The sequence below is a fragment of the Mus musculus genome, chromosome 8, assembly GCF_000001635.26.
Source record: "Mus musculus strain C57BL/6J chromosome 8, GRCm38.p6 C57BL/6J".
In the NCBI taxonomy this organism is placed as follows: Eukaryota; Metazoa; Chordata; class Mammalia; order Rodentia; family Muridae; genus Mus; species Mus musculus.
Genome location: NC_000074.6, coordinates 120,608,221 through 120,634,844, shown reverse-complemented (window position 1 = coordinate 120,634,844; position 26,624 = coordinate 120,608,221). Strand labels below are relative to the sequence as shown.

At 52.8% G+C, this 26,624-nt stretch overlaps 2 protein-coding genes and 1 long non-coding RNA gene across 3 annotated transcripts in view; 2 read left to right on the top strand and 1 right to left on the bottom strand.

Annotated features, from left to right (window-relative positions):
* Gm27021 (predicted gene, 27021) overlaps positions 1-26,245 on the top strand; it is a 59,543-nt gene extending 33,298 nt beyond the window's left edge. Inside the window, 3 exon segments of the mRNA NM_001308449.1 lie at positions 6,328-6,373; positions 23,508-23,651; positions 25,815-26,245. Of these exon segments, the coding sequence (NP_001295378.1) occupies positions 6,328-6,373; positions 23,508-23,651; positions 25,815-25,873 (249 nt within the window). The 3' untranslated portion in view covers positions 25,874-26,245.
* Positions 455-26,243, top strand: 1190005I06Rik (RIKEN cDNA 1190005I06 gene). Its single transcript, NM_197988.3, is given in 4 exon segments — positions 455-577; positions 6,328-6,373; positions 23,508-23,651; positions 25,815-26,243. Coding segments are annotated over 4 exon segments (336 nt in total). The 5' UTR covers positions 455-490; the 3' UTR covers positions 25,874-26,243.
* On the bottom strand, positions 2,374-6,139 carry Gm33075 (predicted gene, 33075). The gene is made up of 2 exons (NR_168723.1): positions 6,053-6,139; positions 2,374-2,681 (listed from the first exon to the last, which is right to left on the bottom strand). It is a non-coding gene; the product is annotated as a predicted gene, 33075 (long non-coding RNA).
* Positions 26,246-26,624: the final 379 nt, after the last annotated feature.

Genomic DNA, 26,624 nt, shown 5'->3' with positions numbered 1-26,624 from the left:
GCCTTGTGTGGGCTACAAGAGGCCCTATCTCAAATAATACAAAAGTAATCATGATATAGGGAGTGGGGAGGCGGCAGCCCGAGGCCTCTGAGTCTTCACCCTCAGGTCCTCTGCCAGCTGTGACAGGCGGGGGCACGTGGCCAGTCAAAATGCCAGAACCCAGCAGCGGGGAAGCCCGGGAGTCACAATGCCACCTGAACCTCCCAACTGCAGCGACGAGCCGGGGGCGTTACCTCTGCGTCTCTGCACAGGAGGCGGAGCCGGGCTCCCCATTTCCTTCCACAGAACCGGGGACAGCCGGCCGATGCCCAAACTTTGCCCGGTGCCGGGAGCGCGGCTGCGGTGGGGGAGGCGGGCAGGGAGGCGCGGCGGCAGGGGTTGTGGCTGAGCCCTGGGCGGGCTGCGGGGCGGAGCGGCCCGGGCGGCGCCGCCCTCCAGGTGCCGGGCGGGGGCCGAGGCAAGCGCGGCTGCAGGCAGAGCAGGCCGGGCCATGACCCCCGCGGCCCACGGCTGCAAGCGCGTCGCCTGGTGTCCCTCACGGCCGCCAGCGTCCGCGCCCAGCGCGCCCCAGGAAGCGGTGAGTGTGCGCGCGCCGTGCGCGCCACGGCGGACGCACCGGGACCTGGGTTTTGGCGACCTGGGATAGGGACCCAGGACGAGGGACCCCAGGATCGTGGAGATCTGGGACCAAGGGGACCCCGAGGTGGGGAATCCGAGACGGTGGAGACCCGGGTTGGGGAACCCGGGAGGGTAGGGAGCATGGGGTGGGGTGGAGACGGGGGAGGGGTGGCCTGTGGAGACCCCAAGGTGGTGGGGACTCCAGAGTGATGGGGGACCCTTTGGACCCTGGCGTCCCACAACTTCCTGCAGACTTCGCTGATCAGCTCGGCCTCCTCTGGCCGCGTGTCTGACATCGGGCGGGGGCGTGTCCCGCGCGTGGCAGCCTCAGGCCCCTCTTTGCACCCGGCTGGGTTGTCAGGTTGCCGAGCAGTCGGGCAAGGTGGGGGCAGGAGGCCTCGGGAGGAACCGCTTCCCTCCACCAAGTGTTTCCAATGTATTATTGATGAGCTGCCTCGCTTAGGGGCGCCCAGTACATCAAAGCAGCTTCGCGACCGCAAAGGGCGACCCGCTCGAAGCAGGCACTTCTCTTGGCAGGGCTGGCCCTGGCAGATCTGGGGAGGGCGCTTATTAAAAAGAGGACCCGCAGCTCCCCTTGGGGACTCTGAGGGCAGGAAGGACTTCTGGCCTTTGCCAAGAGAACGGTGCAGCGCAATGTAGGAGTCGTTCCCGAGAGAGTAGAGAAATGTTAGAACACGCCCTGTTTTACAGACAAGGAAACTGAGTCCCAGACGGCTTCTCCTGTGTGGCAGATTCTGATGTCTCTCTCCAGCCTGAGACACCTCTCTGGTTGTGCTAGCAGCTGAAAGCACCTCTTGCCTATCCAGATCCCTTTCCTAGTCAGGACACAATGTAGCTTGGTCCCCTTCGTGGTCCCCCCTCCCTCAGGTCCGGGTCCTCTGCACAGGAGAAAGGCTGTATATTTATGGAAAGACTTAATCCCTCCACCAGCCCCAAGGCCGTGGAAAGCTGTGTCTAATCTGTCCCTGGAAGGCCTCAGCTGGTGGGCACACACCAGGCCGGAGTGTGCGTCCCCTAGGGAGGTGTAGGTCACTTACAAAGCAACTCGTCCTCCTGGGCTGAGGACGCGGAGATGTGAGTGCTTAGCCAGCAGTTGGCCTGTGCCAGACCTGCTCCTGAGCTGGCTGTCTTCACACTCACACAACCCTCTAACCAAAGTTGCCTCTTGTCCCCATTTTAGAGGCGGGAAACTGAGGCAGGAAGGGTGATAAGTCCAGGTGTTAGCCCTAAGGCAGCAGGAAATGGCTCTCATCTTGGGGGTTAGGAGGGGAAGCTAGGCCAGGCCTGTAAAATCATGGGAAATAAGCCCACCATAGAGACTAATAGGTGATAGCCCACTCAAGAGAAATCCACTTTGCGTGTCAATCTCCCAGGCCCCACACAGCCATGGTCTCCCGCTAATAGCCACCAAAGTCACAGAATCCTTACCCCTGTCCCTGGGCTCAATCATTCAGAAAAAGAAAACTGTTTAATTTCATTTTATGTGTATGATTGCTTTGCTGGCATGTATGTCTGCCCCCTGCACATGCCTGGTGCCCTTTAAGGGCCTTGGAGCCCATGGAGATGGAGTTACAGGTGGTTGTGAGCCACCATGGGGTGCTGGGAACAGAATCCTGGTCCTCTGGAAGAGAAATAAGTGCTCTTAACCACTGACCGATCCAGCTTCTCCTCACACCATCCCAAGTTCAAGCCTCACTGTTATAGAAAACATATGGACACTTTGTTGCGCTGTTATACTTTGTTAAGCTGCGGGCTTTATTGTTTAGCAGATGTTTTTAATGGAATGTAAGCGGCAAAGTGGAGCATAGATATCCTCAAGTGGCCCAGAGCAGGCAGCAGGCTGGTGGGAAGCCAGGGTTAGCCCTGGGTGGGGTCTTGGGTGGGGTTTCCATGATTGTTGGTCTCTCTAGCTTCCCCAAGACTCTCAGGTTGGCTGTCTGGCCTTGAGGGGAGGTACCCCAAGGCAAGCATCTATTCTCAGCACGGTGCCGGAGCTGGAATTGAAGGAATTCTAATCCTGCCGCACAAATCAAGTGACTTTCCTAAAGAAGGAAGAAACCCAGAGGGGGGTGTGCCCAGCCGGAAGCAGCTCCTTGTGGGAGCTTGGGAATCAGCTAACAGACCAGGTTGCCCTACCCTGCCTCCCCCAGCCTCTGGGGTCCACACACCTAGCAAACCGTCACATTCCTCCATTCTGACTGCTCCTGCCCAGCCTGGTTCTTAAAGGACGGCTTTGTTAAGGAGGTGGGGCAAAGTGCCATTGTGAGTCAGGCTCTCTTGGCTGGCAGAGGGCACTGGGCAGAGACCACAGTGAGGGGTGCTCCCAGCCTAACCGCCTGCTCTTCAGTCTTCCACTCCCGACAGCTGATACCGCCCTCAGGACTATGGCTACCGTAGCCAAGTTTCCATAGGAGGAACCAAAAGAGGGTCTATCTCAAGTCAACTGCAGCTTCATACTGAAGCACACAGGATGTACGTTTCCCACACGGTACCCCGGCATCCCGCCTTTAGCCCGGAGACTGACACTTCATCCCTCAACAGCTCTGGATTTGTGTGGCCCTGGAGCCCAATCCGCGCGCACACACACACACACACACACACCCCTCTGCCATATCCCCTCCCCCCAGACATGGCCCAGGGCCTGCCTTCCAAGCAGGTGCACATCATGATGACGTCTGACTTTTTTTTCTGTGTGTTGCAAACCTGTGGAAGCCAAGTGGCGAAGTGACTTCTGATGTAATTAGTCTGCGAGGCCCAGAGAAGCCCTCGCTGCCCTCTTTCTGAGGTTCTTCTCAGAGCCTTGGCTGGGTCTTGTGCAGTACAGTGGGTGAGCCATCCCTCCCTCACCCCTGCTTATGGGGGAGTAGATCCTGCAAGAGGAAGTGGGTCTGCCTGCTTGTCATTGGGGAGGATCTGGGGACCATTTGGTGATGAGGTTTTATGTCTCCAAGCCCATTGTTCTGAAGGGACTATAAACAGAGCCCAGTTACTCTAAAGGGAAGCTCTTCACCCTGCAAAGGTGTAAAGCGAGAGACTTCATGCCCAGGACCCCTCCTGTTCTTCAGGACAACCTGCAGCCTGCCCCTTCCCTCTGTTTGCCTGCTGCCACTGTACTAGCTGAACTGAAAACGGTCCGAGGGATGGATGACCTTTGACCTCACACCTCAGTAGGAGGAGGAGGGAGTTCTCTTGAGACCAGGTCTCACTTGGCTCACTCAGGCCTCAAGCTTCCTATGTAGCCGGTGCTAGCGCTGAATTCCTTATCAAGCCTGTGGGCTTACAGGGGCACAGCAACCATGCCGGGCTTGGTGTGCATTTCCTGCCAACAAAATTGTCCCTCACACCAGGCATTGGTGGAGGTAGAGGCAGGTGGATTTCTGAGTTCGAGGCCAGCCTGGTCTACACAGTGAGTTCCAGGACAGCCAGGGCTACACAGAGAGACCCTGTCTCGAAAACAAAACAAACAAAAAAAAACACAAAAAGATTGTCCCTCCATGCTACCCACCTAAGACAGGCTTTTTCCTTTTCCATTTTTGTCATGTGTGTGTCTATGCGTGCTTTTGCATGTGTGTGGGCAGACATGCGGGGAGAGGAATGCAAAGACGTGTGCGTGCACTGGCACTTGGACACCTGAGGTTGATGTCAAGAGTCATCCATTGTTCTTCGGCCTCATTCATCGAGGCAGGATCTCTCAATCAAAGCCAGAGCTCAGGGATGTGCTTGCCAGCTGGCTCCGAGGAGCCCCAGCCTCTGCTCTGAGCCCGGTGGGGATTCAAACCCTGCTCCCCACGCTTGCATTGTGGGCACTTTAGCTGCCCCTCATGTTGCTTTTGACCAGTAGTTCGCAAAGGAACTCAACCCTGCTCCCTCCCCTGCCCCCCATCCTCAGCCTCAAGGCAGGTCCCACTCAAAGCCGGTTCTTCTCCCTCAACACCCCACCACCGCTGCCACCACCTTGACTCCTTTTCTGGCACATTCCAGGCATGACAAAGACTCTCACTGTTCTGTGCTCTGTGGGGTGGCTGAGACCAACTCCCAACTGAACCGGAGGAGCCAGGCTCCAAAGAGGGAGTGTGCACCCATGTGCCCCCCCTGCAGTGAATGAACCCCTGTTGGGGTGACTGACAAGCAGGGCTTAGGAGGACCCAGAGCTCTTGATCCTTCTGTTTGTGTATCTCAAGTGCTGGGCTTACAGGCAGTGCACCACCAGGCCTCCTGCCTGCCAGGCAAGCACTCCTCCACTCTCACATCTCCTTAGGGGTGCCACCTTCACAACCCTCCCCACTTGTTGGTAGAGCCCCATTTTTAAGATACCCTGTTCCGCCCACCCTGCTGCTGTGGAAGGTGTCTCCTGTCAGTTTGAACATGACAGAGCCAAGCGTCCTGACTGCCTGTGTTAACCAAACAGCAATTGCTCCAGAGTCTGACTTGGAGAACCTGTGAGTGTGTACTGGGGTGACTCGCATGAGCCTGGCAGGGGGCTGTATCAACAAAGCCCACCCCAGCATGGGTGTCAGCTCTTAAAAGCTGGAACGCATGTGGCTGGAGAGAGTTAGAGGTTAAGAGCACTGATGGCTCTTCCAGAGGTCCTTCCTTCAATTCCCAGCAACCACATGGTGGCTTACAACCGCCTGTAATGGGATCTGATGCCCTCTTCTGGTGTGTATAAATAATTCCATAAAAAAAAAAAATAGAAAGAAAGCAAGCAAGCTAGCAAGCAAGCTGGCACCCTGAGCTCTCTACATCACTTGCAGCGTCTCTGCAAGCCCCTGAGCCTGGTGCAAATCAATCCTTACCACTTAGATGTCCTGGGGGAAGGCAGGACCTTGGGAATCTAGTGGGTTTGGGGTACTTCCTGAGACTTCTACATTGTTCATTTCCTGAGTGTTAAGGAGCCTCCCTCTGGGTCTGCACAACACCAGGCTGCTGGCCACTAAAGGGACCCCCTTTGGGGAAGGTCATAGTATCCTTCATACCCTAGCCCACCCAGCCAGGCACAAAACCCTGATTCTCCTATCTCAGGTCTGCTAAGACTGACCCGGGATCCCAGCTCTGTGGCTCCCAGGAAGCTGGGTGGCCTTGCAAAAGAAGGTCTCAACAGTACCTGAAAGGTGGAGTGAAGATGGCTCCCCCTCCCCCACCTCCTGCTCATATTGATCAGTCCCTTGAGTTCTGAGGAAAGTGGGGTAGGAAGGTCAAAAGAACGTGGGTGAGAACTTTTCTAATTCTCCATGGACTAGGGACACAGCCTGGTGTAGTTCAATCCATTCCAAGAGTGCGGCTCAGTGGTATAGCAGCTATGCCTGCTATGCACAAGGTCCCCAGTTCACTCCCCAGCACCACAGGTAGACAGGTCAATGACTAAAAACCCTAAAAATCATCAGGGCAGGGGTTGTGATGATGGAAAGATTACCTGCTATGGTAGGTGTCACCAGGCCCCACCTTCTGAGGCCCTTACAACTGTTGCTTCCAACACCCTTAACCCTGACCAGCCTCACCTGGACAGCAGCTCTCTGCCCCAGCACAATATTCAGCCCAGATGTGGTCAGCAGGCACTGTGACCTCACAGCCAGCTTGTTTCAGCGCCCTTTCCTGTTGTGTGCCCAACTGGCCAAGTAGGGGCCTGGCCACATGGGCTGGTACAATGCCATCCCGTGGTTCTCTCTAAGTCCTCTCCTCTCTTCACAGGCCCGCAGAGGCGACGCCATGGGGCTGAAGCCCTCCTGTCTGAAAGGTAAGGCAGACTGTGGGGTTTGGGGGTAGGGGGAGTGGGGGAGGGGATAGGGAGGCTGGGGTGCTGATGAGCTACTCGTTAAAGCAGTCCCTGTATACAGTAGGGATATTATAAATGCTGGCTCTGCTTCCGACCCCCTCCAGTCCTTCCTTCACCAGAGGTCAGTACCCCAGGGCTTCAACTTCCTCCTTAGAGGGAAAAGTCCCGGAAAAGAGGGTACCTGGTGAGGGGAAACCAGGCATGGCTCTGGGAGTTGTCTTCCAGGGCATTCTGGATGCCTGTCATCGCGCGCGCAAAAGGTCAGCTTGGCTAGTTCTGTGTTAGAAAGCACAAGAAGGGTCAGAGGTTTTGGTGGAGATGGCTCAGATCTCTGGTCTTTTTGGTTTTTGTTTCTGTTTTTTTAAAAAAGATGTATTTTTTTTTATGTATATGAGTACGCTGTAGCTGTACAGATGGTTGTGAGCCTTCACGTGGTTGTTGGGAATTGAAATTTTAGGGCCTCTCCTCGCTCCGGTCAAACCCACTTGCTCAGTCCCTGCTTGCTTCAGCCCAAAGATTTATTCATTATTATAAATAAGTACACTGTAGCTGAATACAGATGCGCCAGAAGAGAGCGTCAGATTTCATTACGGGTGGTTGTGAGCCACCATGTGGTTGCTGGGATTTGAACTCAGGACCTTCGGGAGAGCAGTCAGTGTTCTTACCCACTGAGCCATCTCGCCAGCCCCCAGATCTCTGTTCTGATATCCAGAAGGAACCCAAGGCACCATAGCCCCCATGAAAGACACCCAAAGCCTTCTGATGTCCCCCTGTGACTCAGGCAAGGTCCCTCCCCACTCTTACCTCTGAGCCTTGAAGTCTAGACCTGCTCTGGACAGCCCTGCTGGTACCCCAGGCACAGCCCAACTGCTCGTCATCATTCGGCTTGGCGAGGGCACCATCTGTCCCTGTAGCTCCCACAGGCTGCAGGGCCATGCCAGGCTTACTCTCACTGTCTGCTGTGTATTCTGATGGCCGCTGCCAAATACAAACTCACTACCCACGTGTTCAGTCACTGGCCTGACAGACAGCAGGCTCCCCTCCCTGCCCACCCCAGGCTCCTCTCCTCAGCCTTCTCTTGCCTTCTGAGATGAGCCTGCTGAGTGGCCTGTGTTCCCCAACCTGCCCAAGGCTCTGGAAACCTGAACAGTGGCCTTGATTTCCCAGTCTGTAAAGTGGGATCATGACAAGCTGTGTATGTTTGGGAGTGCCAGGCTCCCAACCTTCAGAACGCCCCTGGGGTACAGCTCTTGTGATTATGCTATGGCCTTCTGCTCCCTGGGCCTTCCAGCCCTTTCTCTGAGGTCTTTGGAGACATAAGGTCTCTGGGTATAGGCTAAAGCATTCATCAATTGCAGTTAACATGAACACGATGAGCCAGACCGTGGTGACACACTCTTCTAATCCCAGCCCCTGGGACACAGAGGCAGGTAGATCTCTGAGTTGGAGGCTAGCCTGGTCTACAGAGTGACCAGGTCAGCCAGGGCTACACAGAGAAAAAAAAAAGATCTCAAAAAACAAAGACAAAACAAATAAACAAAAATACCAAAAATGCATAAACAAGAGAACTAGGAAGACAGACAGAATCTCTGCCCCTCCCCCTTCCTCCCCTCCGCAGCACCCACCCCCTCCTCCCAAGAGAAATGAAGAGGATGGGAAGGAGTGGATGGCGGATGTCTCCTGAACTTTCTCTCACTTTGTGTGTGGAGGCGGGGCAGAATTAAGACAGCACCCCATTGGCCCAACTGAGGTCTCGTGCCTTGGCCTGGGCGGGTTGGGCATCTTGACTGACAGCTCCACCTGGACTGCTAGCAACAGGAGTACCCGCTAGGTTTGCAATATGGCCCGGATGTTGGAGGAGACCTTATGCACTTTAGGGCTGCCTATCTCCGGGACCCCAGGTTTACGGGAACAAGTAAGTGAGTGCCCACGTGTGGAAGTGGCTGAACGTAGGACAGCTGGTGTCAGGGAAGTTAAAGTCTAAGTGGACCCTTCTTTTGCTGTGGCTGTGAGTCTTAGCCTCACCATGGCTGTGGGCCCCTCCCTGTTATGTTGATGGTTCTTCTGCTCAGCATGGCTGAGAATCCTCCCCTCTCCTGTCTTCTAACCTCTGTCAGCACAGATGTACCTGCAAGCAAAACACTCATACACATAAAATATACAAATATTCTTTTTTGGTTCCGTTTGTTTTGTTTTGTTTTGTTTTGTTTTTTTTTCCTTGCCCAAGGCCAGGCCATAAACAACCTGTGGCAGGCAAGGTCAGGCTTAGACATACGTTTGGGATCTCCGTGGGTTTGGGGAATTTTTGAGTAGGAGGAATGTGAATTTTCAGTTCCCGAATCCATTACAAGTGATTATTAGGAAAGCAGTTAAAAGTTGTCCTTGGGTGGGCTCGAACCACCAACCTTCCGGTTAACAGCCTAACTCGCTCACTAACCGACTGCATGACAGAGACGGTTAAATGTTCTTTTAAAAGATAATATATTTCTTTTTAAAAGACACATTTATTTATTTATTTATTTATTTATTTATTTATTTATTTATTATACATAAGTACACTGTTGCTGTATTCAAACGCACCAGAAGAGGGCATCAGATCTCATTACAGATGGTTGTGAGCCACCATGTGCTTGCTGGGATTTGAACTCAGGACCTCTGGAAAATAGACTCATAGACTATAGCATAGACTCATCTATTTTCAATGTGTGTGTGTGTGCATCTGTGTGTGTGTGTGCGTGTGTGTGCATCTGTGTGTGTGTGTGCGCACGCGTGTGTGCATGTGTATGTGCGTGCATCTGTGTGTATATGTGCATTGTGTGTGTGTGCATGTGTGTATGTGTGTGTGCATGTGTGTGTGTATGTGTGTGTGCGCGTGTGTGTGTGTGTGCGTGTGTGTGTGCATGTGTGTGTGCGTGTGTGTGTGCGTGTGTGCGTTCAGGTGAGGCCAGAAGAGGGCGTCAGATCCCCTTGGAGCTTGAGCCCCAGGTGATTGTGAGCTGTCTGATGGGGGCGCTGGGAACCCAATGGCGGCCTCAGGTCCTCTCTCAGGTCCTCTGTAAGAACAGCAAGAGTCCCTTCTCACCAGCCTCCCACCCCCAAGGACTAACTTCTCAATGGGACGCCTTGGCTCCTACAGTGCCCCCCCCCCTGGCCTCAGTGACCCCTGCTCCCCACACCTGCCCTTCCCCCACAGCCTGCCCCCATCCCTCCCCCTATCTCCAGGTCTTTGTTCCCGCTGTTCCTCGGCCTGAGACATAGGTCTCCATACCAGGGTGGCTCCAGTGTCCATCAGTCCAGCCTAATGTTGGGGTCCCTCACGGCTCCTCAGCTTCTACCCCCTTTGTCTGCAGCCCGGACCGTATGTTTGCATAGCCGTGTGTGTCTCTTCTTAGGACTCCCTCACAGCAATGGCCTAGAGTGGGTTCTTGGAACACTTGTTGGTAAAAACAACCTGCCCCAGTTTCCAGCCCTGGTCTGGGCTCCACCCCCTGAGCAGGCAGTTAGTCTCCTGGAATCCCATGTGTGCGGAGCTTCTGTTCCAGGCTCAGATACACCCAGATCCCTACCCCATGGCAGTGGCACTGCCAGTCATTGAGGCTGGGGACTCCCCAGTCCCTAAGAAGCTGGAAGATGCCATTTTATAGATGAAGACATTAAAGGCCAGGAGGCCAGGGAGTTCGGTCCTTGCAGGTGTATCAGCTGAGGATCTTTGACAAGCTCATACTAGGTTTGAAGGGCGCTATTTGCACTCTAAACCCAGTGATTGGCATCTGTGTGGCAAAGGGACAGGAAAGATGGCCACGAGAAGCTGCAGCAGAGACTGCAGAAGTGGGAGTCTGGCCACTTGGAACCAGGAGAGGCAGGAAGGAGCCGCCCCTAAGCCTCCCTAGAGTTGCTGGTCCCAATACTACCTCCGTTACGGTCTGGTGGCCTCCAGAGCCATAAAGCAGGACATAAAGTCCCACTGTCTTATGTCACACCGTTTGTGGCCATTTGTTAAACAAGCCTCGGGACACTTGGCCCCTGCTGGAAGAGAAAAAAAATGTCAGCCCAAGTAGCTGATGAATGGAGCCCAGTCCATCTATCCAAAGTCGGTCAGCCAGTCTGTGACCTCCTGGGAGCTCAGAAGGAAGAGGGTGAGGAGGACCATATCTCCGTTGTCACAGCTCCAAGGCAGCACTTCAGAATCTGTAGGTTGTGACCCCTTGGGAGGAGGGGGTCACATAAAACCATCAGAAAACATAGACATTTACATTAGAATTTATAACAGTAGCTAGAGTCCAGTTCTGGAGCGGCACCAAGAATAATTTTATGGCTGTGGGTCACCATAGCATGAGAAACTGTGTTAAAGGGTCACAGCATTAGGAAGGTTGAGAACCACTGTCCTAGGGAACAGGAGAGAGAGGAGTGTGGTCTCCAGAGAGAGTACTGGCCAGCCTGACTCTGCATGGCGGGACTGACAGGCAGGCCATGCCTCTCCTCAGCTTTTGGAGGGGGCCTCCCTCAGAGCTAAGCCTCTTAGCTCTGAAAGCCAGACTCTAAGGCGCTAGAAGAGGAAAGGAAGAGGCAGAGCCAGCCCAGCCCTACTCCTACCCCTAACCATGGCCTCCTGACCACCAGCCAGCAAGAGTTGCCTAGGCTAGGCATTTAGGCCCCAAGACCTGATAAGACCAGTGCACTGAGCTGTTGTGGGTAGGCAAATTCATCAAAGTACCTCCCATTTCTCCTGCCCACCTTTCTTTCTTTCTTTCTTTCTTTCTTTCTTTCTTTCTTTCTTTCTTTCTTTCTTTCTTTCTTTCTCTCTCTCTCTCTCTTCCTCTCTTCCTCTCTTCTTCTCTTCCTCTCTTCCTCTCTTCCTCTCTTCCTCTCTTCCTCTCTCTCTTTCTCTCTTTCTCTCTTTCTCTCTTTCTCTCTTTAACTTTTTCTTTTCCTTTTCTTTCTTTTTTTGCTCAAGGGATCTCCAGATAGTTGGTACCCCCACTCAGAACTTTCTAGCCCAGGAATGTAAAGCTTTGTCAAATAGGAGAGCCATGCAGAGTGGCTTGGGGGTCTGCTGCAGCCTGGCTTCCCAGCAGGGCCTGATGTTGTGTTCTGCGTCCCAACTATTCTTAATCCCCCCACTATAAACAATAATGTGTAGTTATACGTGTATGGATATGTAGCTTTTGTACATGTGTGATCTATGTAGATTCAACCTTATAGGTTTAATATAGTGTGCTACAAACAGAAAATAGCCAATGCTCTAGGCTAAAAAGCTTTTGATTTCCGGACAATGGTAAACCGGGGTCCACATCTTCCGAAGCAGGCAGCACAGCCAAAGTCCTCCAAATGCAAATTATATGTGAATGTATGTGTATTTATATGTTTCCTTGCATTTGTACATGTTTATATGCGTATTATGTATGTATATGTGTATGGCTGGGTGGCGGCTCATGTCTTTAATTCCAGCAGCATTCAGGAGGCAGACAGACAGGTTTATAAGTTCAAGGTCTGCCTGGTGTATGTGTGTATGTGTTTATATGTATATGTGTTTATAATGTATGTATACGTTTATATGTGTATATATAATTCTATAAAAAGACGGATGTTAAGGATGTAGGTCAGAAAAAAAGGGGGGTCTGACAAGATGGCTCAGCAGTTAAGAGCGCCGACTGCTCTTCCAAAGGTCCTGAGTTCAAATCCCAGCAACCACATGGTGGCTCACAACTATCCGTAATGAAATCTGATGCCCTCTCCTGGAGTGTCTGAAGACAGCTACAGTGTACTTACATATAAATAAATCTAAAAAAAAAAAAAAAAAGGTGGGAGGGATGTAGGTCAGTTGACATTCCAGCATTCAGCAGGTGGAGGCAGGAGGATCAGAAGTTCAAGGCCATCTGCAGCCATATAGAATGTTTTAGTCCACCCAGGGTGGTCAGCCTAGAGACCTGAAGACCGAGCCAGATCTCCTTCTGGAACCTTCTATACAGAGCCTGCCCAGGCAGCTCCATCCCAGGCTGATCTATGAGTGTGGTAATCTCGAAAGCCTGTTTGAAACTCGGGGAATACATGACGATCAATCGATCCAGCCCCTTCCCATCATGCCCCAGGGCAAAGTTCAGCTCCCTGCCCCACTCTAGGACTTAACCTTTCTCGCCAGTGCTTAAGCTAAGCCTCAGCAGCGCCCGGTGCCCTCGGGAATTAGGACGCCTGCCCCAGTAGCAGGGAGCAGATGCCCTCCGTAATCACCCATGCCGCCCCCACCCCGCCCTGCTGGAGCCGCTTAGTGAGGACCCTCCCCACCCCCAGCCTGAAGCCCCTCAAATCAGAAGTCAGCACCACACTGGCTGTTTATCTGTCCAGACACAAGCAGGGTCAAGAGGCAGGCCAGCCATTCCCTGCATTCCCCCTTTTAAAAGAATACCCTTGGCCAGGCGTGGCGGCACAGGCCCTTAATGCCAGCACTCAGAGGCAGAGGCCCATTGGCTGTGCAGGACTAGTTTGAGATCAGCGGGAAACGCACAGAGAAACGAGAGTGCTCTCTCTGTATTCCGTGGCAGCTTGGTGCAAAAGCTGCGTGTACGCAGTGTGTCTTGGGCCTTTGTCTGTCCTTAAAAGCTTGAGAGCTTTGTCAAGTGACTCCTGGCAATTGAACCTGGTGCTTCCCACCCCCGTACGCCACATGGTAGACAGAAGGTACTGATAGACATGTCTCTTTCTCATTTGGCCAGTTTGATGGTGGAAAATGCCTTCTTGGGGGGGAACTCTGCTTTTCTTTTCTTTCTTTTTTTTTCTCTCCTTTTTTTTCTTTCTTTTTGATGAGCGTTGGGTCCAGGCAGGCCTCCAACTCGCAGTCCTCTGCCTCAGCTTCTTGAGTGCTCTGAGTCTTGCTTCCTTCTCAGAGAGAACGGGAACTTCCTCACAACACACAGCAAGTGGCAGTGGCAGGTACCCTGGAGGCAATGGGGGCCCCTGGGGTATGTTGGGGGAAGGGTGCTGTAACCCCTTATGTGGCTCCAACCTTCATAGAGTGTAATGGGCTGTGGAAACCAACAACTATCAAGGTACCTGCTCCAGGCCACGAACACATTCTGGGCCATTACCAAGAGCAATAGCATATGAATGTGCACACACCGACACACACCGACACACACACACACACACACACACACATACAAATACGTACACACGCATGCACACATGCACAATCAATTTTCTTTTCTTTTCTTTCTTTCTTTCTTTTTTTTTTTTTTCAAGACAGGGTTTCTCTGTGTAGCTATCCTGGAACTCACCCTGTAGACCAGGCTGGCCTTGAACTCAGAAATCTGCCTGCCTCTGCCTCCCAAGTGCTGGGATTAAAGGCATGCGCCACTACTGCTCAGTGATCAATTTTCTTGAAGCATAATTTACTGTATAGTCCAGGCTAGCCTAAATTAGCCTAAGATAGCCTAAAATTCAATAGCCAGCCTCTAACCTCAACCTCCCAAATGCTGGAATTGTACAGATTACACCTGTGATTCTCAACCGAGGTTGGTGTGTGTGTGTGTGTGTGTGTGTGTGTGTGTGTGTGTGAATACATGTGTCCCACAATAAGAAAGTGCCAGATGTCAGAGAAACACAAGCCCCACAGGATGCTGTGATGCACACACTGTCAGCAGGCAGGAGGCTAAGGCAGGAGGATCAGAGTTCAAGGCCCACACAGTAGAACAAACAAAGCCTTATCTCAAGAAATAAACAAATGAAATGAGACAGGACCATCCTCCTGCCTCACGTCGAGTGCACACTGTTGACTCAGAGATGTCAGACATGAGCCCTGAGTCCAGCTTTGCCTGTTTCCTGTGACTAAGCTCTTACGGTCGGTCACCCTCCTATGTCCAGTTTAGGGTTGAGAGGCCAGGAGAAAGGATCAGAGCTGCTCAGTGATGAAGCCGGGGCTGGACCCTGTGAGCGCTCTCACACAGCTGAGACCCCAGCAGCCTTCCCTGAGAGTCCTGCAGGGCGGCAGGAACTGGTTGCTGGACGTACAGGGGTGCAGGCAGGAGGTCAGCCCTCAGCCTGAACTCTCTCAGTCTCTTCACAGGCTCCTCCCAGTGCGAGCTCCAGCCGCAGGCCCCTGACGCAAGCAGGAGCTTTCCCCTTAATTGAAAAGAGATTTTAAACCATCTCTGTTGGGCCCAGGCCACTATAAAGAGGTAAAAACGGCCAGAGCCATCACCACATCTGTAGGGACATAGGCTTTCGCGACGGTTGGTGTTATAAACAGAAAGTGAAGGAAAATGAACAGCGGCTAGATGTCCTGAGAGAGTCTTAGCATTTTGTCTGCTCAGCCCCTGGTTCCTACCCCAGGGCCTTTGCTAAGGCAGTGGCTGCCCCAGAACCCTTCTCTGTCCCTTCTGCTGCTTTGATTGGCCCCCTCAAGCCACCCATAGTCTGTTGTTTGCCCTTGTTCCTCTTGTGACCAAGCCAGACTCATGACTGTGTCTCCAGGAGCCAACATCAGACCCATGTGACCACACTGTATCTCGGTGTGGTGGCTCTCCTAGCAAAGTGTTCAAATGGGGTCTGTCTTGTCCCCACACAGACCCTGTAATCTTTGTGGTTCCTTTGCTGGGAAGAGTGATCTCAGAGCCCCCTAAAGAGACGGCAGTTGTTGTTGTTGTTGTTGTTATTTTGTTTTGTTTTTCTCTTTTGTGTAAAGGGAGCGCGCCCAGGACAGAAGCTCGCTGCTTTTATTCTGATGCAGGCAGGGCCTGACATGATTACCCAACTGGTACAAAGAGGAAGCATGTGACAGGGCTTGGGGAACATCCAGGGTTGGAAAAAACAGGCAGGAGGTCGGGGAGGTTTGTGGAATATTGACTAGCTCCCTCTGATAGAGAAACATGTCTCACTCTGTTTCTGTTGCTGGAACCTGGAGCAGGAGGCAGGGCAGGCACAGGGACCAGGCAGAGCAGCACCTGTGGAGTCATTTTGATCTCAGTTTCCCATGCCCAGCGCCTGGTGCACTGCCTGGTACCCAATGGATGCACAATGAATGCCTGTTGTCCGAGTCTGAGCTCCTCCAGGGCCAGGGCTGGGGTTGTTTATTCCTTTACCCAGAAGTGGGTCACAGAAGCCTGATACAACAAGTAGGCAGCCCTGGCCAAGATGGGCTTCGTTCCCAAGTCCAGGGCCATCTAACAAGAGAGAAGGTAGCTCATGCTGAGCCTGAGCCCCGCCCCCCCCACCCCCCTGAGTGCAGGTGTTCACCACCACACCCTTTTTTTTTTTTTTTTTTTTTGGTTTTTCGAGACAGGGTTTCTCTGTATAGCCCTGGCTATCCTGGAACTCACTTTGTAGACCAGGCTGGCCTCGAACTCAGAAATCTGCCTGCCTCTGCCTCCTGAGTGCTGGGATTAAAGGTGTGAGCCACCACGCCTGGCTTTTTTTTTTTTTTTTTTTTTTTAATGTGGTGCTGGGTATGGAACCCAAGATTTTGTGTATGCTGGGCAAGCTCTATCTTCTAAGCTAACCTGCCAGCTAGCACCCACCCCAGCTGTATGCAGAGATCGTGGAGCCCCTGACGGGCACGTGGGTGCTCTTCATACCAGGTGCCTCTTATTGGTTGGATTGTTAAGGAAATGCTAAAATTGAGCCAGCTGGTATTCCTGGGAGGTGCATTAAAAGATACTCAGCAGAGTGACCTGAGATGATAGAATTAATGACAGGCAGTGTAGCCCAGTGGTTTCCCAACCTCCCTAAAGCTGCAACTCTTTTAATATGTCGTGGTGAACACCCCCCCCCCCACACACACACACATACAACCATAAACCAAGCGGCAACCATTTTGTTGCTACTTCATAGCTATGATTTTGTTACTGCTATGAATTGTAATGTAAAAATATCTATGTTTTCCAACGGTCTTAGGCGAACCCCTGTGTTTATGGGGGTTGCACAGGTTGAGAACAGTGGGTCTAGCCCCTCTGTGGGGTCATTATGTATCCCCAGCAGGACAGAGAACAGGCTGAAACAGTTGAGACCACTGCCTAGGCAGATTGACTTTCGGCTTTCCGACTGGCTCACCCGGGTCCTGGGCTCAGCAGGTTGGAGCCTTTTGTGTGTGAGAGTTGCTTTGTTGGAGGAAGACAATGGGCCGGCTCCCAATAGAGCCAGAGTGCTGTTTGATAAAGCACCAGTAGAGGGAGCCCGTGAGCCATAATGCCGGCTCAGGGACAGAACTTTGAGTCTTTTGGGAGGGGAGGCCTGGGGAAGGCTGAGAGGGAACCTTGGATCCTGGGGTGTCCTAGGTGGAGTCTAGATGTGGGGTCATGGGCATGAGTTCACTTGGCCCTGAGCTTTAGGGCTAAGAAATGAGAAATGGGGTCCGAAGCAGGAAGGGTTAGAGCCACAGGAACGATAGGTTGCTATAGGACGTGCCATTCACATATGTATCATTTCAATAATCTGGGTTTTTTTTATTATTTTTATTTTTCTAAATTTATTTTATGTCTATGAGTACACGGTAGCTGTCTTCAGATACACCAGAAGAGGGCATCAGATCCCATTACAGATGGTTGTGAGCCACCATGTGGTTGCTGGGAACTCAGGACCTCTGGAAGAGCAGTCGATGCTCTTAACTGCTGAGCCATCTCCCCAGCCCCTAAGCTCTGTTTTTTATAGCCAGGGAGATCGAGGCTCAGAGAGACAAGCCACCCATTTCTACAGTCACCCTAGGTCAGGAGTTCCCAACCCTGGCTGTTATAATCTCCAGGAAGCTCGACAGACAGCCCCTGTCACGGAAATGGAGACTCCCCGGTAACTGCTAAATCTCCCAGGGTGAAACCCCAAAAGAGCCAGGAGGAAGAAAGCTGGGTGTGGTGGGGTGCTGGGGCACACCTGCAATCCTGGCACTTGGAAGTTGCATGTAGGAGGCCAGTGTTGGCGATGGGAAGCCCTGGCTCAACATCAGAAGAAACCTCTCAGAGAATTCCTACAGGTGGCTGTGGGGTTATTACAGCCACATCCAGAGCTTAGCTTAGCCCATCCTTGGCTCGCTGTGAATCACCGTGTCTGAGTTCAGCTTCTCTGAAGGTGACTTAGCCTGGATCTGTGGAGTCTGGTTTGCCTACAATAGAGACTGAGGTACCACAGAAAAGAAAGCTCAAGGTGGCGGGGGGGGGGGGGGGGGGGAGGGCAGGAGGGAGCCCAGCCCTTGGCACAGCCCCAGAAGACCTCCTGCACAGGCTCCAGGCCCACCCTACGCCTGGGTCCCTAGCCTGTGCCCTGCCTCACTTGTTCCCCTGGAAACAGGCTTCTAATAGCCTGAGGCAGGCAGGGAATTGACAGATGACAGCTCTAGTCCCCAGGGTGGCTAGCATTTGTTTTTTAATCTTTACTGTTGCCTAATCCTCCTGAGAGCTTTGCTTCTGCCCAGAGGCTGTGAGGCTGTGAGAATGTGCCTAGGGACCTGCCCTCCCCTCTCCCTTCCTTCCCACTCATCTCTTCTCCCAGTCTCCCTCCCTATTCCCTACTTAAACCCCTCTCCTCCTCCCTCCTCCCGCTTTCCTCCTCCCTCCCTGCCTTTTCCTCTTCCTCCATCCTCCCTCTCCGCCTTTCTCCTGGCTCCCTGAGCCCCAGATACTGTCAGCTTAAGCTTCAGGCTCTGTCCCCAAGCTGACCCTTCACTACTGTGTCAGATTCGGTGGGGGGATGGGGAGAGGAAGGGGCATTAGTGTGGGGAGGGGGGGGACCTCTATCATTGTGGGGTAAATTTCTCACTCTATTTTTGAGACAGGGTTTTTCTTTGTAGTCCTAGCTGTCCTGAAATTCACTCTGTACACCAGGCTGGCCTTAAACTCACAGAGTTCTACCTACCTCTGCCTCCCAAGTGCTGGATTAAAGGCATATGCTGCCACCACCAACGCGTGTGTGTATGTGTGTGAGTGTGTGTGTGTGTGTGTGTGTGTGTTTGAGTGTATGTGTGTGTGTATGGGTGTGTGTATGTGTGTGTGCATCCAATGGTGTTTTCTCCTTGTGTATATGTCTGTGTGAGGATGTTGGATCCTGGGATTACAGACAGTTGGGAGCTGGGAATTGAACTGAACCCAGGTCCTCTCTGAAAGATCAGTCCATGCTCTTAGCCCCTGAGCCATCTCTCCAGCCCAGCATCTCCCTGTCGCTGCCATGTGACTACGTGACAATGTGCACACAGTATGAACACGTGGTACTGACTGACATGTGATGATACTCAGTGTCCTGTGCTGTTGTGGGTTGGATTGTGTCATCCCAAGATTTGTCCATGAAGATGTTGCCGTGGCTCATGCCTGCAATCCCAGCACAGAGGGGAGCTGAGGCAGGGGGATTGAAAGTTTGGGAATCCACGGATATGTAGTGAGACCCTGTCTCAAACAAACAAACAAAGAAAGAGACAGGACAGGGTTTTCATCAAAATGGCCATGTAGGAGTATGGTTCATCAGCCGTGGTCAAGGTGACTCTTGGCTGGTCACTGTCCTGTTCACATACTGCTTGAGGTGACTGGCTGGTACTTATAGGCATTGTCTTACCATGGGTGACGCGTTGCGTACCTCCTGTTGTCCTGGCTCACTGCAGGTTGAGGGCACTGCTGGGGAGACAATGTCTTTTCTGAGGGACTGGGAGACTGTTGAGGCCCACGGTATCTCAGTCACTGTGTCTTCAGCCCTGAGGGAAGATGAGAGAGGTTTCTACATCTGGGACTTATCAATCACTACTTTAGACCGACGTTCTGGGCATTCCTGGGCCTTCGTGCAGAGCAAGCCGGGAGACAGAAGCCAGACAAGGCTGGTTGCCTGTGTCCATCCTGCCCTGTGTTCCACAGCCCTGGCCTGCTGGATCAGAGCCTCCAGCAACAATTCTTTTTGGCTTTTGTTTGATTGTGTTTCTGGGACAGGGCTAAAATAACTGAGCACTAGGCTGGAGAGATGGCTCAGCAGTTAAAAGCACTGACTGTTCTTCCAGAGGTCCTGAGTTCAAGTCCCAGCAACCACGTGGAGGCTCACAACCATTTGTAATGAGATCAGATGCCCTCTTCTGTTGTGTCTGAAGATAGCTACAATGTACTCATAGACATAAAATAAATAAATAAATCTAAAAAAATTAATTGAGTGTGCACGCATGTGTGTGTGTGTGTGTATGTGTGTGGTTCTATTTGTTGTCTTTTTTCAAGACAGGATCTTACTATGTAGCCCTGACTGACATGGAACTCACTTTGTAGACCAGGCTGGCCTTGAACTCGTAGAGAGCACCTCTGCCTCCTGAGTGCTGGGATTAAAGGCATGAGCCACCGCCCAGCTTAGCTTTTGTTTCTTGAGACAGTCTTTCTGTGTCTCTTGGCTGGCCTTGGATTCCTGAGTCTCTTGCCTCAGCCTTCAAGTGCTGAGATCAAGGTATACCCCAGAAGCCCAGGCTATAGCAAACATGACCTCCAGGCTCTGGAATACTTGGTGTCCTCCTAGGACAGTGTCTCATCTCCCACACAGCCAGTGGCCCACAGAAGGACAAGGGTTGTCACTTCCACCCATTCTGTTCTTTAGAATAAATTTCGGAGTCCGCACCCCCTCGAGTCTCCCCCCTTCCCCCCAGGACTGAAGCACTACAGCTCAGGGATATCCTGACAGTGGCCATGGCTTCCCTGGGGTAAATTAGAAACAGTGACTCAGAATTCCATGACTACTTTAAAAAAAAAAAGAAATTTAATTTATGAATGTAAGTACACTGTTGCTGTCTTCAGATGCACCAGAAGAGGGCATCAGATCTCATTACAGATGGTTGTGAGCCACCATGGTTGCTGGGACTTGAACTCAGGACCTCTGGAAGAGCAGTCAGTGTTCTTAACCGCTGAGCCATCTCTAGTCCAGAACTCTGTGGGGATTGTTTTGTTTTGTTTTGTTTAATTGCCCCCTGTCTGCTTGGTCCTGGAAAGCTAGTCAGCTTTCCAGGGGGCCACGTGAGAATGAAGGAAAGGCAGACAGAAAAGCCAGAATCAGGTAGGCTGTATGTCCTCTGAGGGAGGGCAGTACTGTGGTGCCAGAACGCAGAAGGGAAACTTGGTGTGTTTCTTATGAACAGCATAAGGAGAAGGGGTTAGCCAGTCTTGGTGCCAGGTCTAGGGTGCAAGGAGCAACATCTGAACTGCAAACATCTGGGAGAGGGATACTGCTATCAACATCACTGCTCAGACCCAGGGAGGCTTTGCCGTTTCTGTGGATCTGAGGTACTGGGGTCCTTGGCATGGCTGTGCCCTTTCCAACAATACACATTCATCCGGGGCTCCATTCACTCTCTGCAGCCCCAAGTCTGGTGTTCTTTGGGGTAAAGACAGGATGTCAAGTTCAAAGGTGTCTGAAGGTTTCCATTAATTAAGCTCAGTCCCTTACTCTGTTCTCCAGGCTCTGAGCTGGGCTCATGGCGACCAATAAGGAAGTGGTGGTCACCTCTAGGTGTAGATGGCCTTAGCAAAAGCAGAGGGAAGAGCCATCTTCTCATTGCTTACGAATACATGAGTGAAGACAGGTCAAAGAGGTCATGAGTTCATAGCCTGAGCCACCTTCTCCAAAGATGAGCATGCTATGCTGGGTTTTGAGGGATGGGTTTTGAGGGATGGATAGAAGCTCATTTCCCTGGCAAAGAAAGAAAGTGTGTTCCAGGCAGGACACCCGCATATTCAAAGGTGTGAAGGGGGCTAAGGGAACCAGTAAGTCGGGAGAGCAGGAGCAGTCTGGGAGCTGTGTGCTAATGGCCCTGAAGGAGAGGGCGGAGGTACAGGCTGGAAGCTGGGCTGAAAGATGGGGTAGCTGTGACCGGCATGTTCCAGAATTATCTTCGTGACTCTTGGTTCTGGATGTGAACCAGGCGTCTCTCCAGATGGAGTTCTACGGTTATCTTACGTGTGGTTAGACCAAATTAAAACCCTTCTCACCAGATGTGGAGAGACAATGGTTCTGTGGTTAAGGACATTTGTTGATCTTCTGGAGGACTCAGGTTTGGTACCCAGCACCCACAGAGTGGCTCAAAACCACCTGCACTTTGAATTCCAGGGGATCTGATGCTCTCTCTGGCCTCTGTGAACACCAGGCACTTGCTTTTCATGCTTTCTGTGGTAGCTCGTGCCTGCAATCCCAGCTCCGGGGAGGTTGGGGTAACAGGATCACTTTGCATTTGTGGGTAACCTGACTGCTGAGTGAGTTCCTGGTTAGCCTGAGCTGGAATGAGATCTTGCTTCAAAAATGAAAAAAAAAACAAAACAAAACAAAAAACAAAACAAAACAAAAAAATCTTTTCCTTGTGAAGGACTTCTCAGAGCCTTTATCTGGCAGGGTTGTAAGTTACCCAGCAGGAAGACAAAGTAGATGGGATTCTGTCAACACATTTGTATGGATCCCAAACTCATTTGATCACAAAGCCCCTTTCTCCTGGAGCATGTCAGGAGGCCAGGTGTTCCAGGGGGCAGGTCTTGGGAAAGGCTGCTCATACCTGTCCTTGCGACATGGTGTCATGGGATTCATGGTATGATCAGACTCACAGGCTTGGCTGCAGTGTCAGGGAGAGGGGATGGGGGAGCAAGGAAACCCAAGGGGGACTTGGAGGAGATGCAGAGAGAGAGAAGTAGACACAGGAAGGAGAGAGTAGACCAGTGGGGCTGGGGTCTGAAGATGTGATAGGTAAGAAGGGAGATGTTCTGGCTGCCAGTGAGTGCTGGTGGGTCCCAGTGAATGCTCGTGAATGCCAGTGGATGCTGGTGGGTCCCAGTGGATGCTGGTGGGTGCCAGTGGGTGCTGGTGGGTCCTAGTGGGTGCTGGTGGGTCCCAGTGGATGCTGGTGGGTCCCAGTGGATGCTGGTGGGTCCCAGTGGATGCTGGTGGGTCCCAGTGGATGCTGGTGGGTCCCAGTGGGTGCTGGTGGGTCCCAGTGGATGCTGGTGGGTCCCAGTGGGTGCTGGTGGGTGCCAGTGGGTGCTGGTGGGTCCTAGTGGGTGCTGGTGGGTCCCAGTGGATGCTGGTGGGTCCCAGTGGATGCTGGTGGGTCCCAGTGGGTGCTGGTCAGTCCCAGTGGGTGCTGGTGGCCACTGGAGGGCGCTGGAAGTAAAGGCAGGGTGAAGAACAGCAGTGTCTGTTCCTTTTCTATTGTGACAGAACACTGTGACCAAGGCAGCTTATTTATAAAAGAAAGCATTTAATTTGGGGGTTCACAGTTCCAGAGGGTTAGAGTCCAGGATCATCATGGCAGGAGAACGGCAGCAGGCAGGCAGGCAGGCAGGCAGGCAGGCATGGTGCTGGCTGAAGCAGAAGCTGAGGGCTTATATCTGGTCCATAAGCAGGGGTGTGGGGAGAGAGGGGGTGGGGAGAAGGCACAAGCAAGTGAGAGAAGAAATAGCATGGGCTTTTGAAAACACACCCTGGTGACACACTTCCTCCAATTAGGCCACACCTCCTAATCCTTCCCAAGCAATCTCACCGACTGAGGACCAAGGATTCAAATATACGGACCCTGTGGGAGCCATTTCCATTCAGACCACCACAAGCAGATTGTAACAACTCACCTGTAGCTCGGCACGGGGAGAGCAGCTGCACTGAATCAGGGGCCTGGAGCTTTGTCCAACCTGACGTGGCGCCATAGGCCACCTGAACACTGAAATGGGGCAGCCTGGGTCATGCAGGAAGATCTTGTCTCACACATGTGCACAAAAGGACCAGAACTTTCCCTGAAGAGCCCTCATTCAAAGGATATTCCCAGGGGCTGGAGGGATGGCTCAGCTGTCAAAGGATAGGCTCACAATTAAACCGCCAAGGCCAAAGAGAAGCACACACTCAATGTGGCAGCTTCTAGAAAACACTCTGAGGAGATGCCACTCAAGGGTGGTCTCTCCCACGCATACCCCTGGGGACAGTCAGAGCTCAGGGCCCTCTCGGAGCTTGGCAAGGTTGGGGAATACCTTTCCCTTCCTTTCCTGAGCCTCAGTTTCCCCATCTGTGCAGAGAGAACGGCGGTGTCCCTTTGTGGAGCATGGGCACTCTCAGAGCAAGGCAAAGGGACTGAGTGACTTTGGCAGGCGCTGCCAGGGGGGCTGACGCTCTCTCTGTCATGTCCCGTCTTCCTCAGGCTTTAAGATGTGTGTCAGCAGCAGCAACAACAACCACGACGAGGCCCCCGTCCTGAATGACAAGCACCTGAGCGTGCCCAACATTATCATCACGCCCCCAACCCCGACGGGCATGGGGCTTTCCCGGGATTCTAACAAGCAAGGTGAGGCAGCCCCACTATGCAGGAGACTGCGCCCAGGACCCCTTCTGTGCCACGGCCTGATCCGGTCCCCATCTTCTTCTGAGCTTGTTAATGTATGGTCATCTCTGTGGTCATTCTGCTCTGGGCCCTTCACCATGATGTCAGCCCTGGCAAGATGTGGCTCGTTGAGCAATTGTCTGGGCAGCCCTTGCTGGCAGCTGGGAGGATGATGAATTGGTCTAGGCTGGCCCCCATGCCACCACATCTTAGCCTCTCATGGGAACTGAAGGATGGTCTGTTCCTGCCAGCAGCAGGGACCACCCATCCTACAGAGTGTTAGCTGCGGCTGCTTGGACCACAGGATAGATTGAGAAGCAGTTCCATGCCAGGCTGTGGCCGTCTTTGGGGTCTTCCAGAGGTGAGGGAAGGAAAGCTATGAAGCATTCCTTGGTGTGACAGGGTGACAGTGTGACAGGGGAGGGTGCAGACTGGCATCTTGCCTGTCTCTTCCTGATGCCCTCCGAGCTGGTAGGAGAGGCTGCTCTATTGTGGGCTGAACCCTGAATGCATTGAGCCAGGCCTGGTGGAACCAGGTCTCCAAACTCAGCTACTGGGGAGGCTCACACAGGAGAGCCACAAGTTCAAGGCTGCCTGAACTCCAGAGTAAGCTCAAGACAAGCCCAGGCAGCTTAGCCAGACCCTGTCTCAGAATAAATATTGGAAAAGGGGGTGCCTCCTGCTCAGGTCTGAAGTGCTCAAGGCCCTGGGCTCTGTTTATCCCCAACTCCAAAGGATTGTAGAAGGAAGTGACAGACTGGTACATGTTCTGAGGAAATAGGTGGTTTTCTCACTGCTGCTCGGAAGCAGACTCAGTATAGATCCTCCGCTACCGATGGGCAAACTGAGGCTCACAGAGGCTGGTGAACAGCTGATGTGGAGATGAGTCCCATTGGGGTTGGGTGGCATCCTAGGGGAGGGAGCCCAAAAGGAATAGGTCGCAGGGAGAGAGAGGTAGGGATCAGCAGGAGGGTAGACCACCCTTGCTCACTCCGTTTAAGTCTTAAGAGAGAAGCAGCTCAGATCCCAGAGGTCCGCCCTGAGTCCCTGCAGAGGGCAGCCACACCAGGTATCTCGTCAGCCCATCAGGCTGCCCTCTTAAAGAAACTAGCATCTCTCAGCATCACCACATGGAGGGCCAAGCTTCCTGCACACAGGGCCTTCCGGGGACAAGAACAGCCAAACCATAATCCTTTGCAGCCTTTCCCAGAGCCCCTTGCCAGGCTACGTGATGGAGGCACACCTCAGTTAGCTCTCGTTCCAGTGCCTGAGCTGTAGGTATTATTTGTAGCTCTGCTTAAGAGAAAGGGGAAGGAGAGGACCCAGGGAAAGAATGGGACTCACCTCAGCGGGCACAGCAAGGTTGGAGAAGAGCCAGGCTGCCAGTCCATTGCTTCTCAGCTCCATAGCTAATGTCTAGGCAGACACAGAGGACATCAGAGAACCAGCCCCTCTGCTCTGCCACAAGAAAGTATCTCTCTCCAGGCCTCAGTACCCCCTCCTGTAAGGTCCCCAAAGTCATTATTTACCCCACAGAATTGAGGGGTGACATTTCAGCCCGAAGCTAAGTGCTTAGGGGGCCCCTGAATCCTGGGAGAAGTCCCTTTTAGCCTGGACAACTGTGGGGTACGAGGTTCCCGAGGGGGCTACAGTCTCTTGAAACATTCTTTTTTGGCTCCACCTTGCTTCCAAAATTCCTGAGCCGGAATTTTACCTGCTCCTCAGAGGAGAGTCTCTGAACCTCTGTCCAGGGAAGGTGAGAAGAGAGACAGAGATGTCTCACAAGGACCTCAGGCCCTGCGCATGCCCGTGTTATCAATGCTACCCATGGGGCTTAAGACAAGGAAGAGCAGTAGTCTAGACCAGGGCCCTGCAAGCTGGGAACACTTGTCACAATCTCCAGGAGTCCTGAGAAAGCACCCCAACTCTGACCCCTCCCTCAGCCCCCAGAGGGGCTCCAGGTATTGGGGGACCTGAGGTACTGGGGATATCTTCCAGCCTCTGTGACTCTGATGCTAGGCTGTGGGAGACTAGGGTGGTGGCCTGAAGTGAAAAAGGTTAGGCCCAGGGAGGAAGCTGACACAGCAGAGCCCTCCCTCCCTGATGTTACCCTTCTCTTTCTCCTAGTCTGGATGGATGAGCTGGGGTCTTATCAAGACGATGGAGAGCTGGAACCTGAAGCCTGAAGCGGCGAGACCTGTGTGGCAGCAACCTGCCCCGCTGCCCCGGGTGTTGGGGGCGTGGCTACCTGAGCAGCTGGATGGGGAACAGCGAATTGGGTCCTGGACCAAGACATGGATGGCCAGAAGAGTACAGCAGGTGGCTGGCCTCAACGGAGCAGACATCCGTGGCCTCTGAGTCCGCACCAACCCAGACCCCGGCTTGGTGAAGAGGAGGCCACCCTGCCCTACGGTCACCGTGACCATGGACCTCGGCCCTCGAGGCCCCAGAGCAGAAGGACTTCTCGCCAGAGCAGGGCCTCTGTTTTTTACAAGTTGTTTTACAGGTATGGGACCTACATCCTGAGCGAGATTTATAAATAAAGCTCCTTTGTGACTTGCGGGTCCTGGTTTTTGGGTTTTGGGGTGTGTGTGCCTTCCTCGCCAGGGGCGACATCACCGGCAGTCGAGGTTGGGAGCCCAGCGTGTCCAGGCTTTTCACCAGGTGTGGAAATAAGCTCACAGAGATTGCGAAGCAGCCAGGAAATTGTTATTTAAAACAAGGAAGTACCACAAGGACAGCCGCTATTGGCGAAGACACTCGAGGGGCTCAGTTACCTTTTGGGGTGAGACAGAGTGAGTGGTAGGGTTATTGAGTGGCATAGCAAGGGTAGTTTCTGTTTTCATGGCGCACGCCTTTAATCCCAGCACTCGGGAGGCAGAGGCAGGCGGATTTCCAAGTTTGAGGCCAGCCTGGTCTACAAAGTGAGTTCCAGGA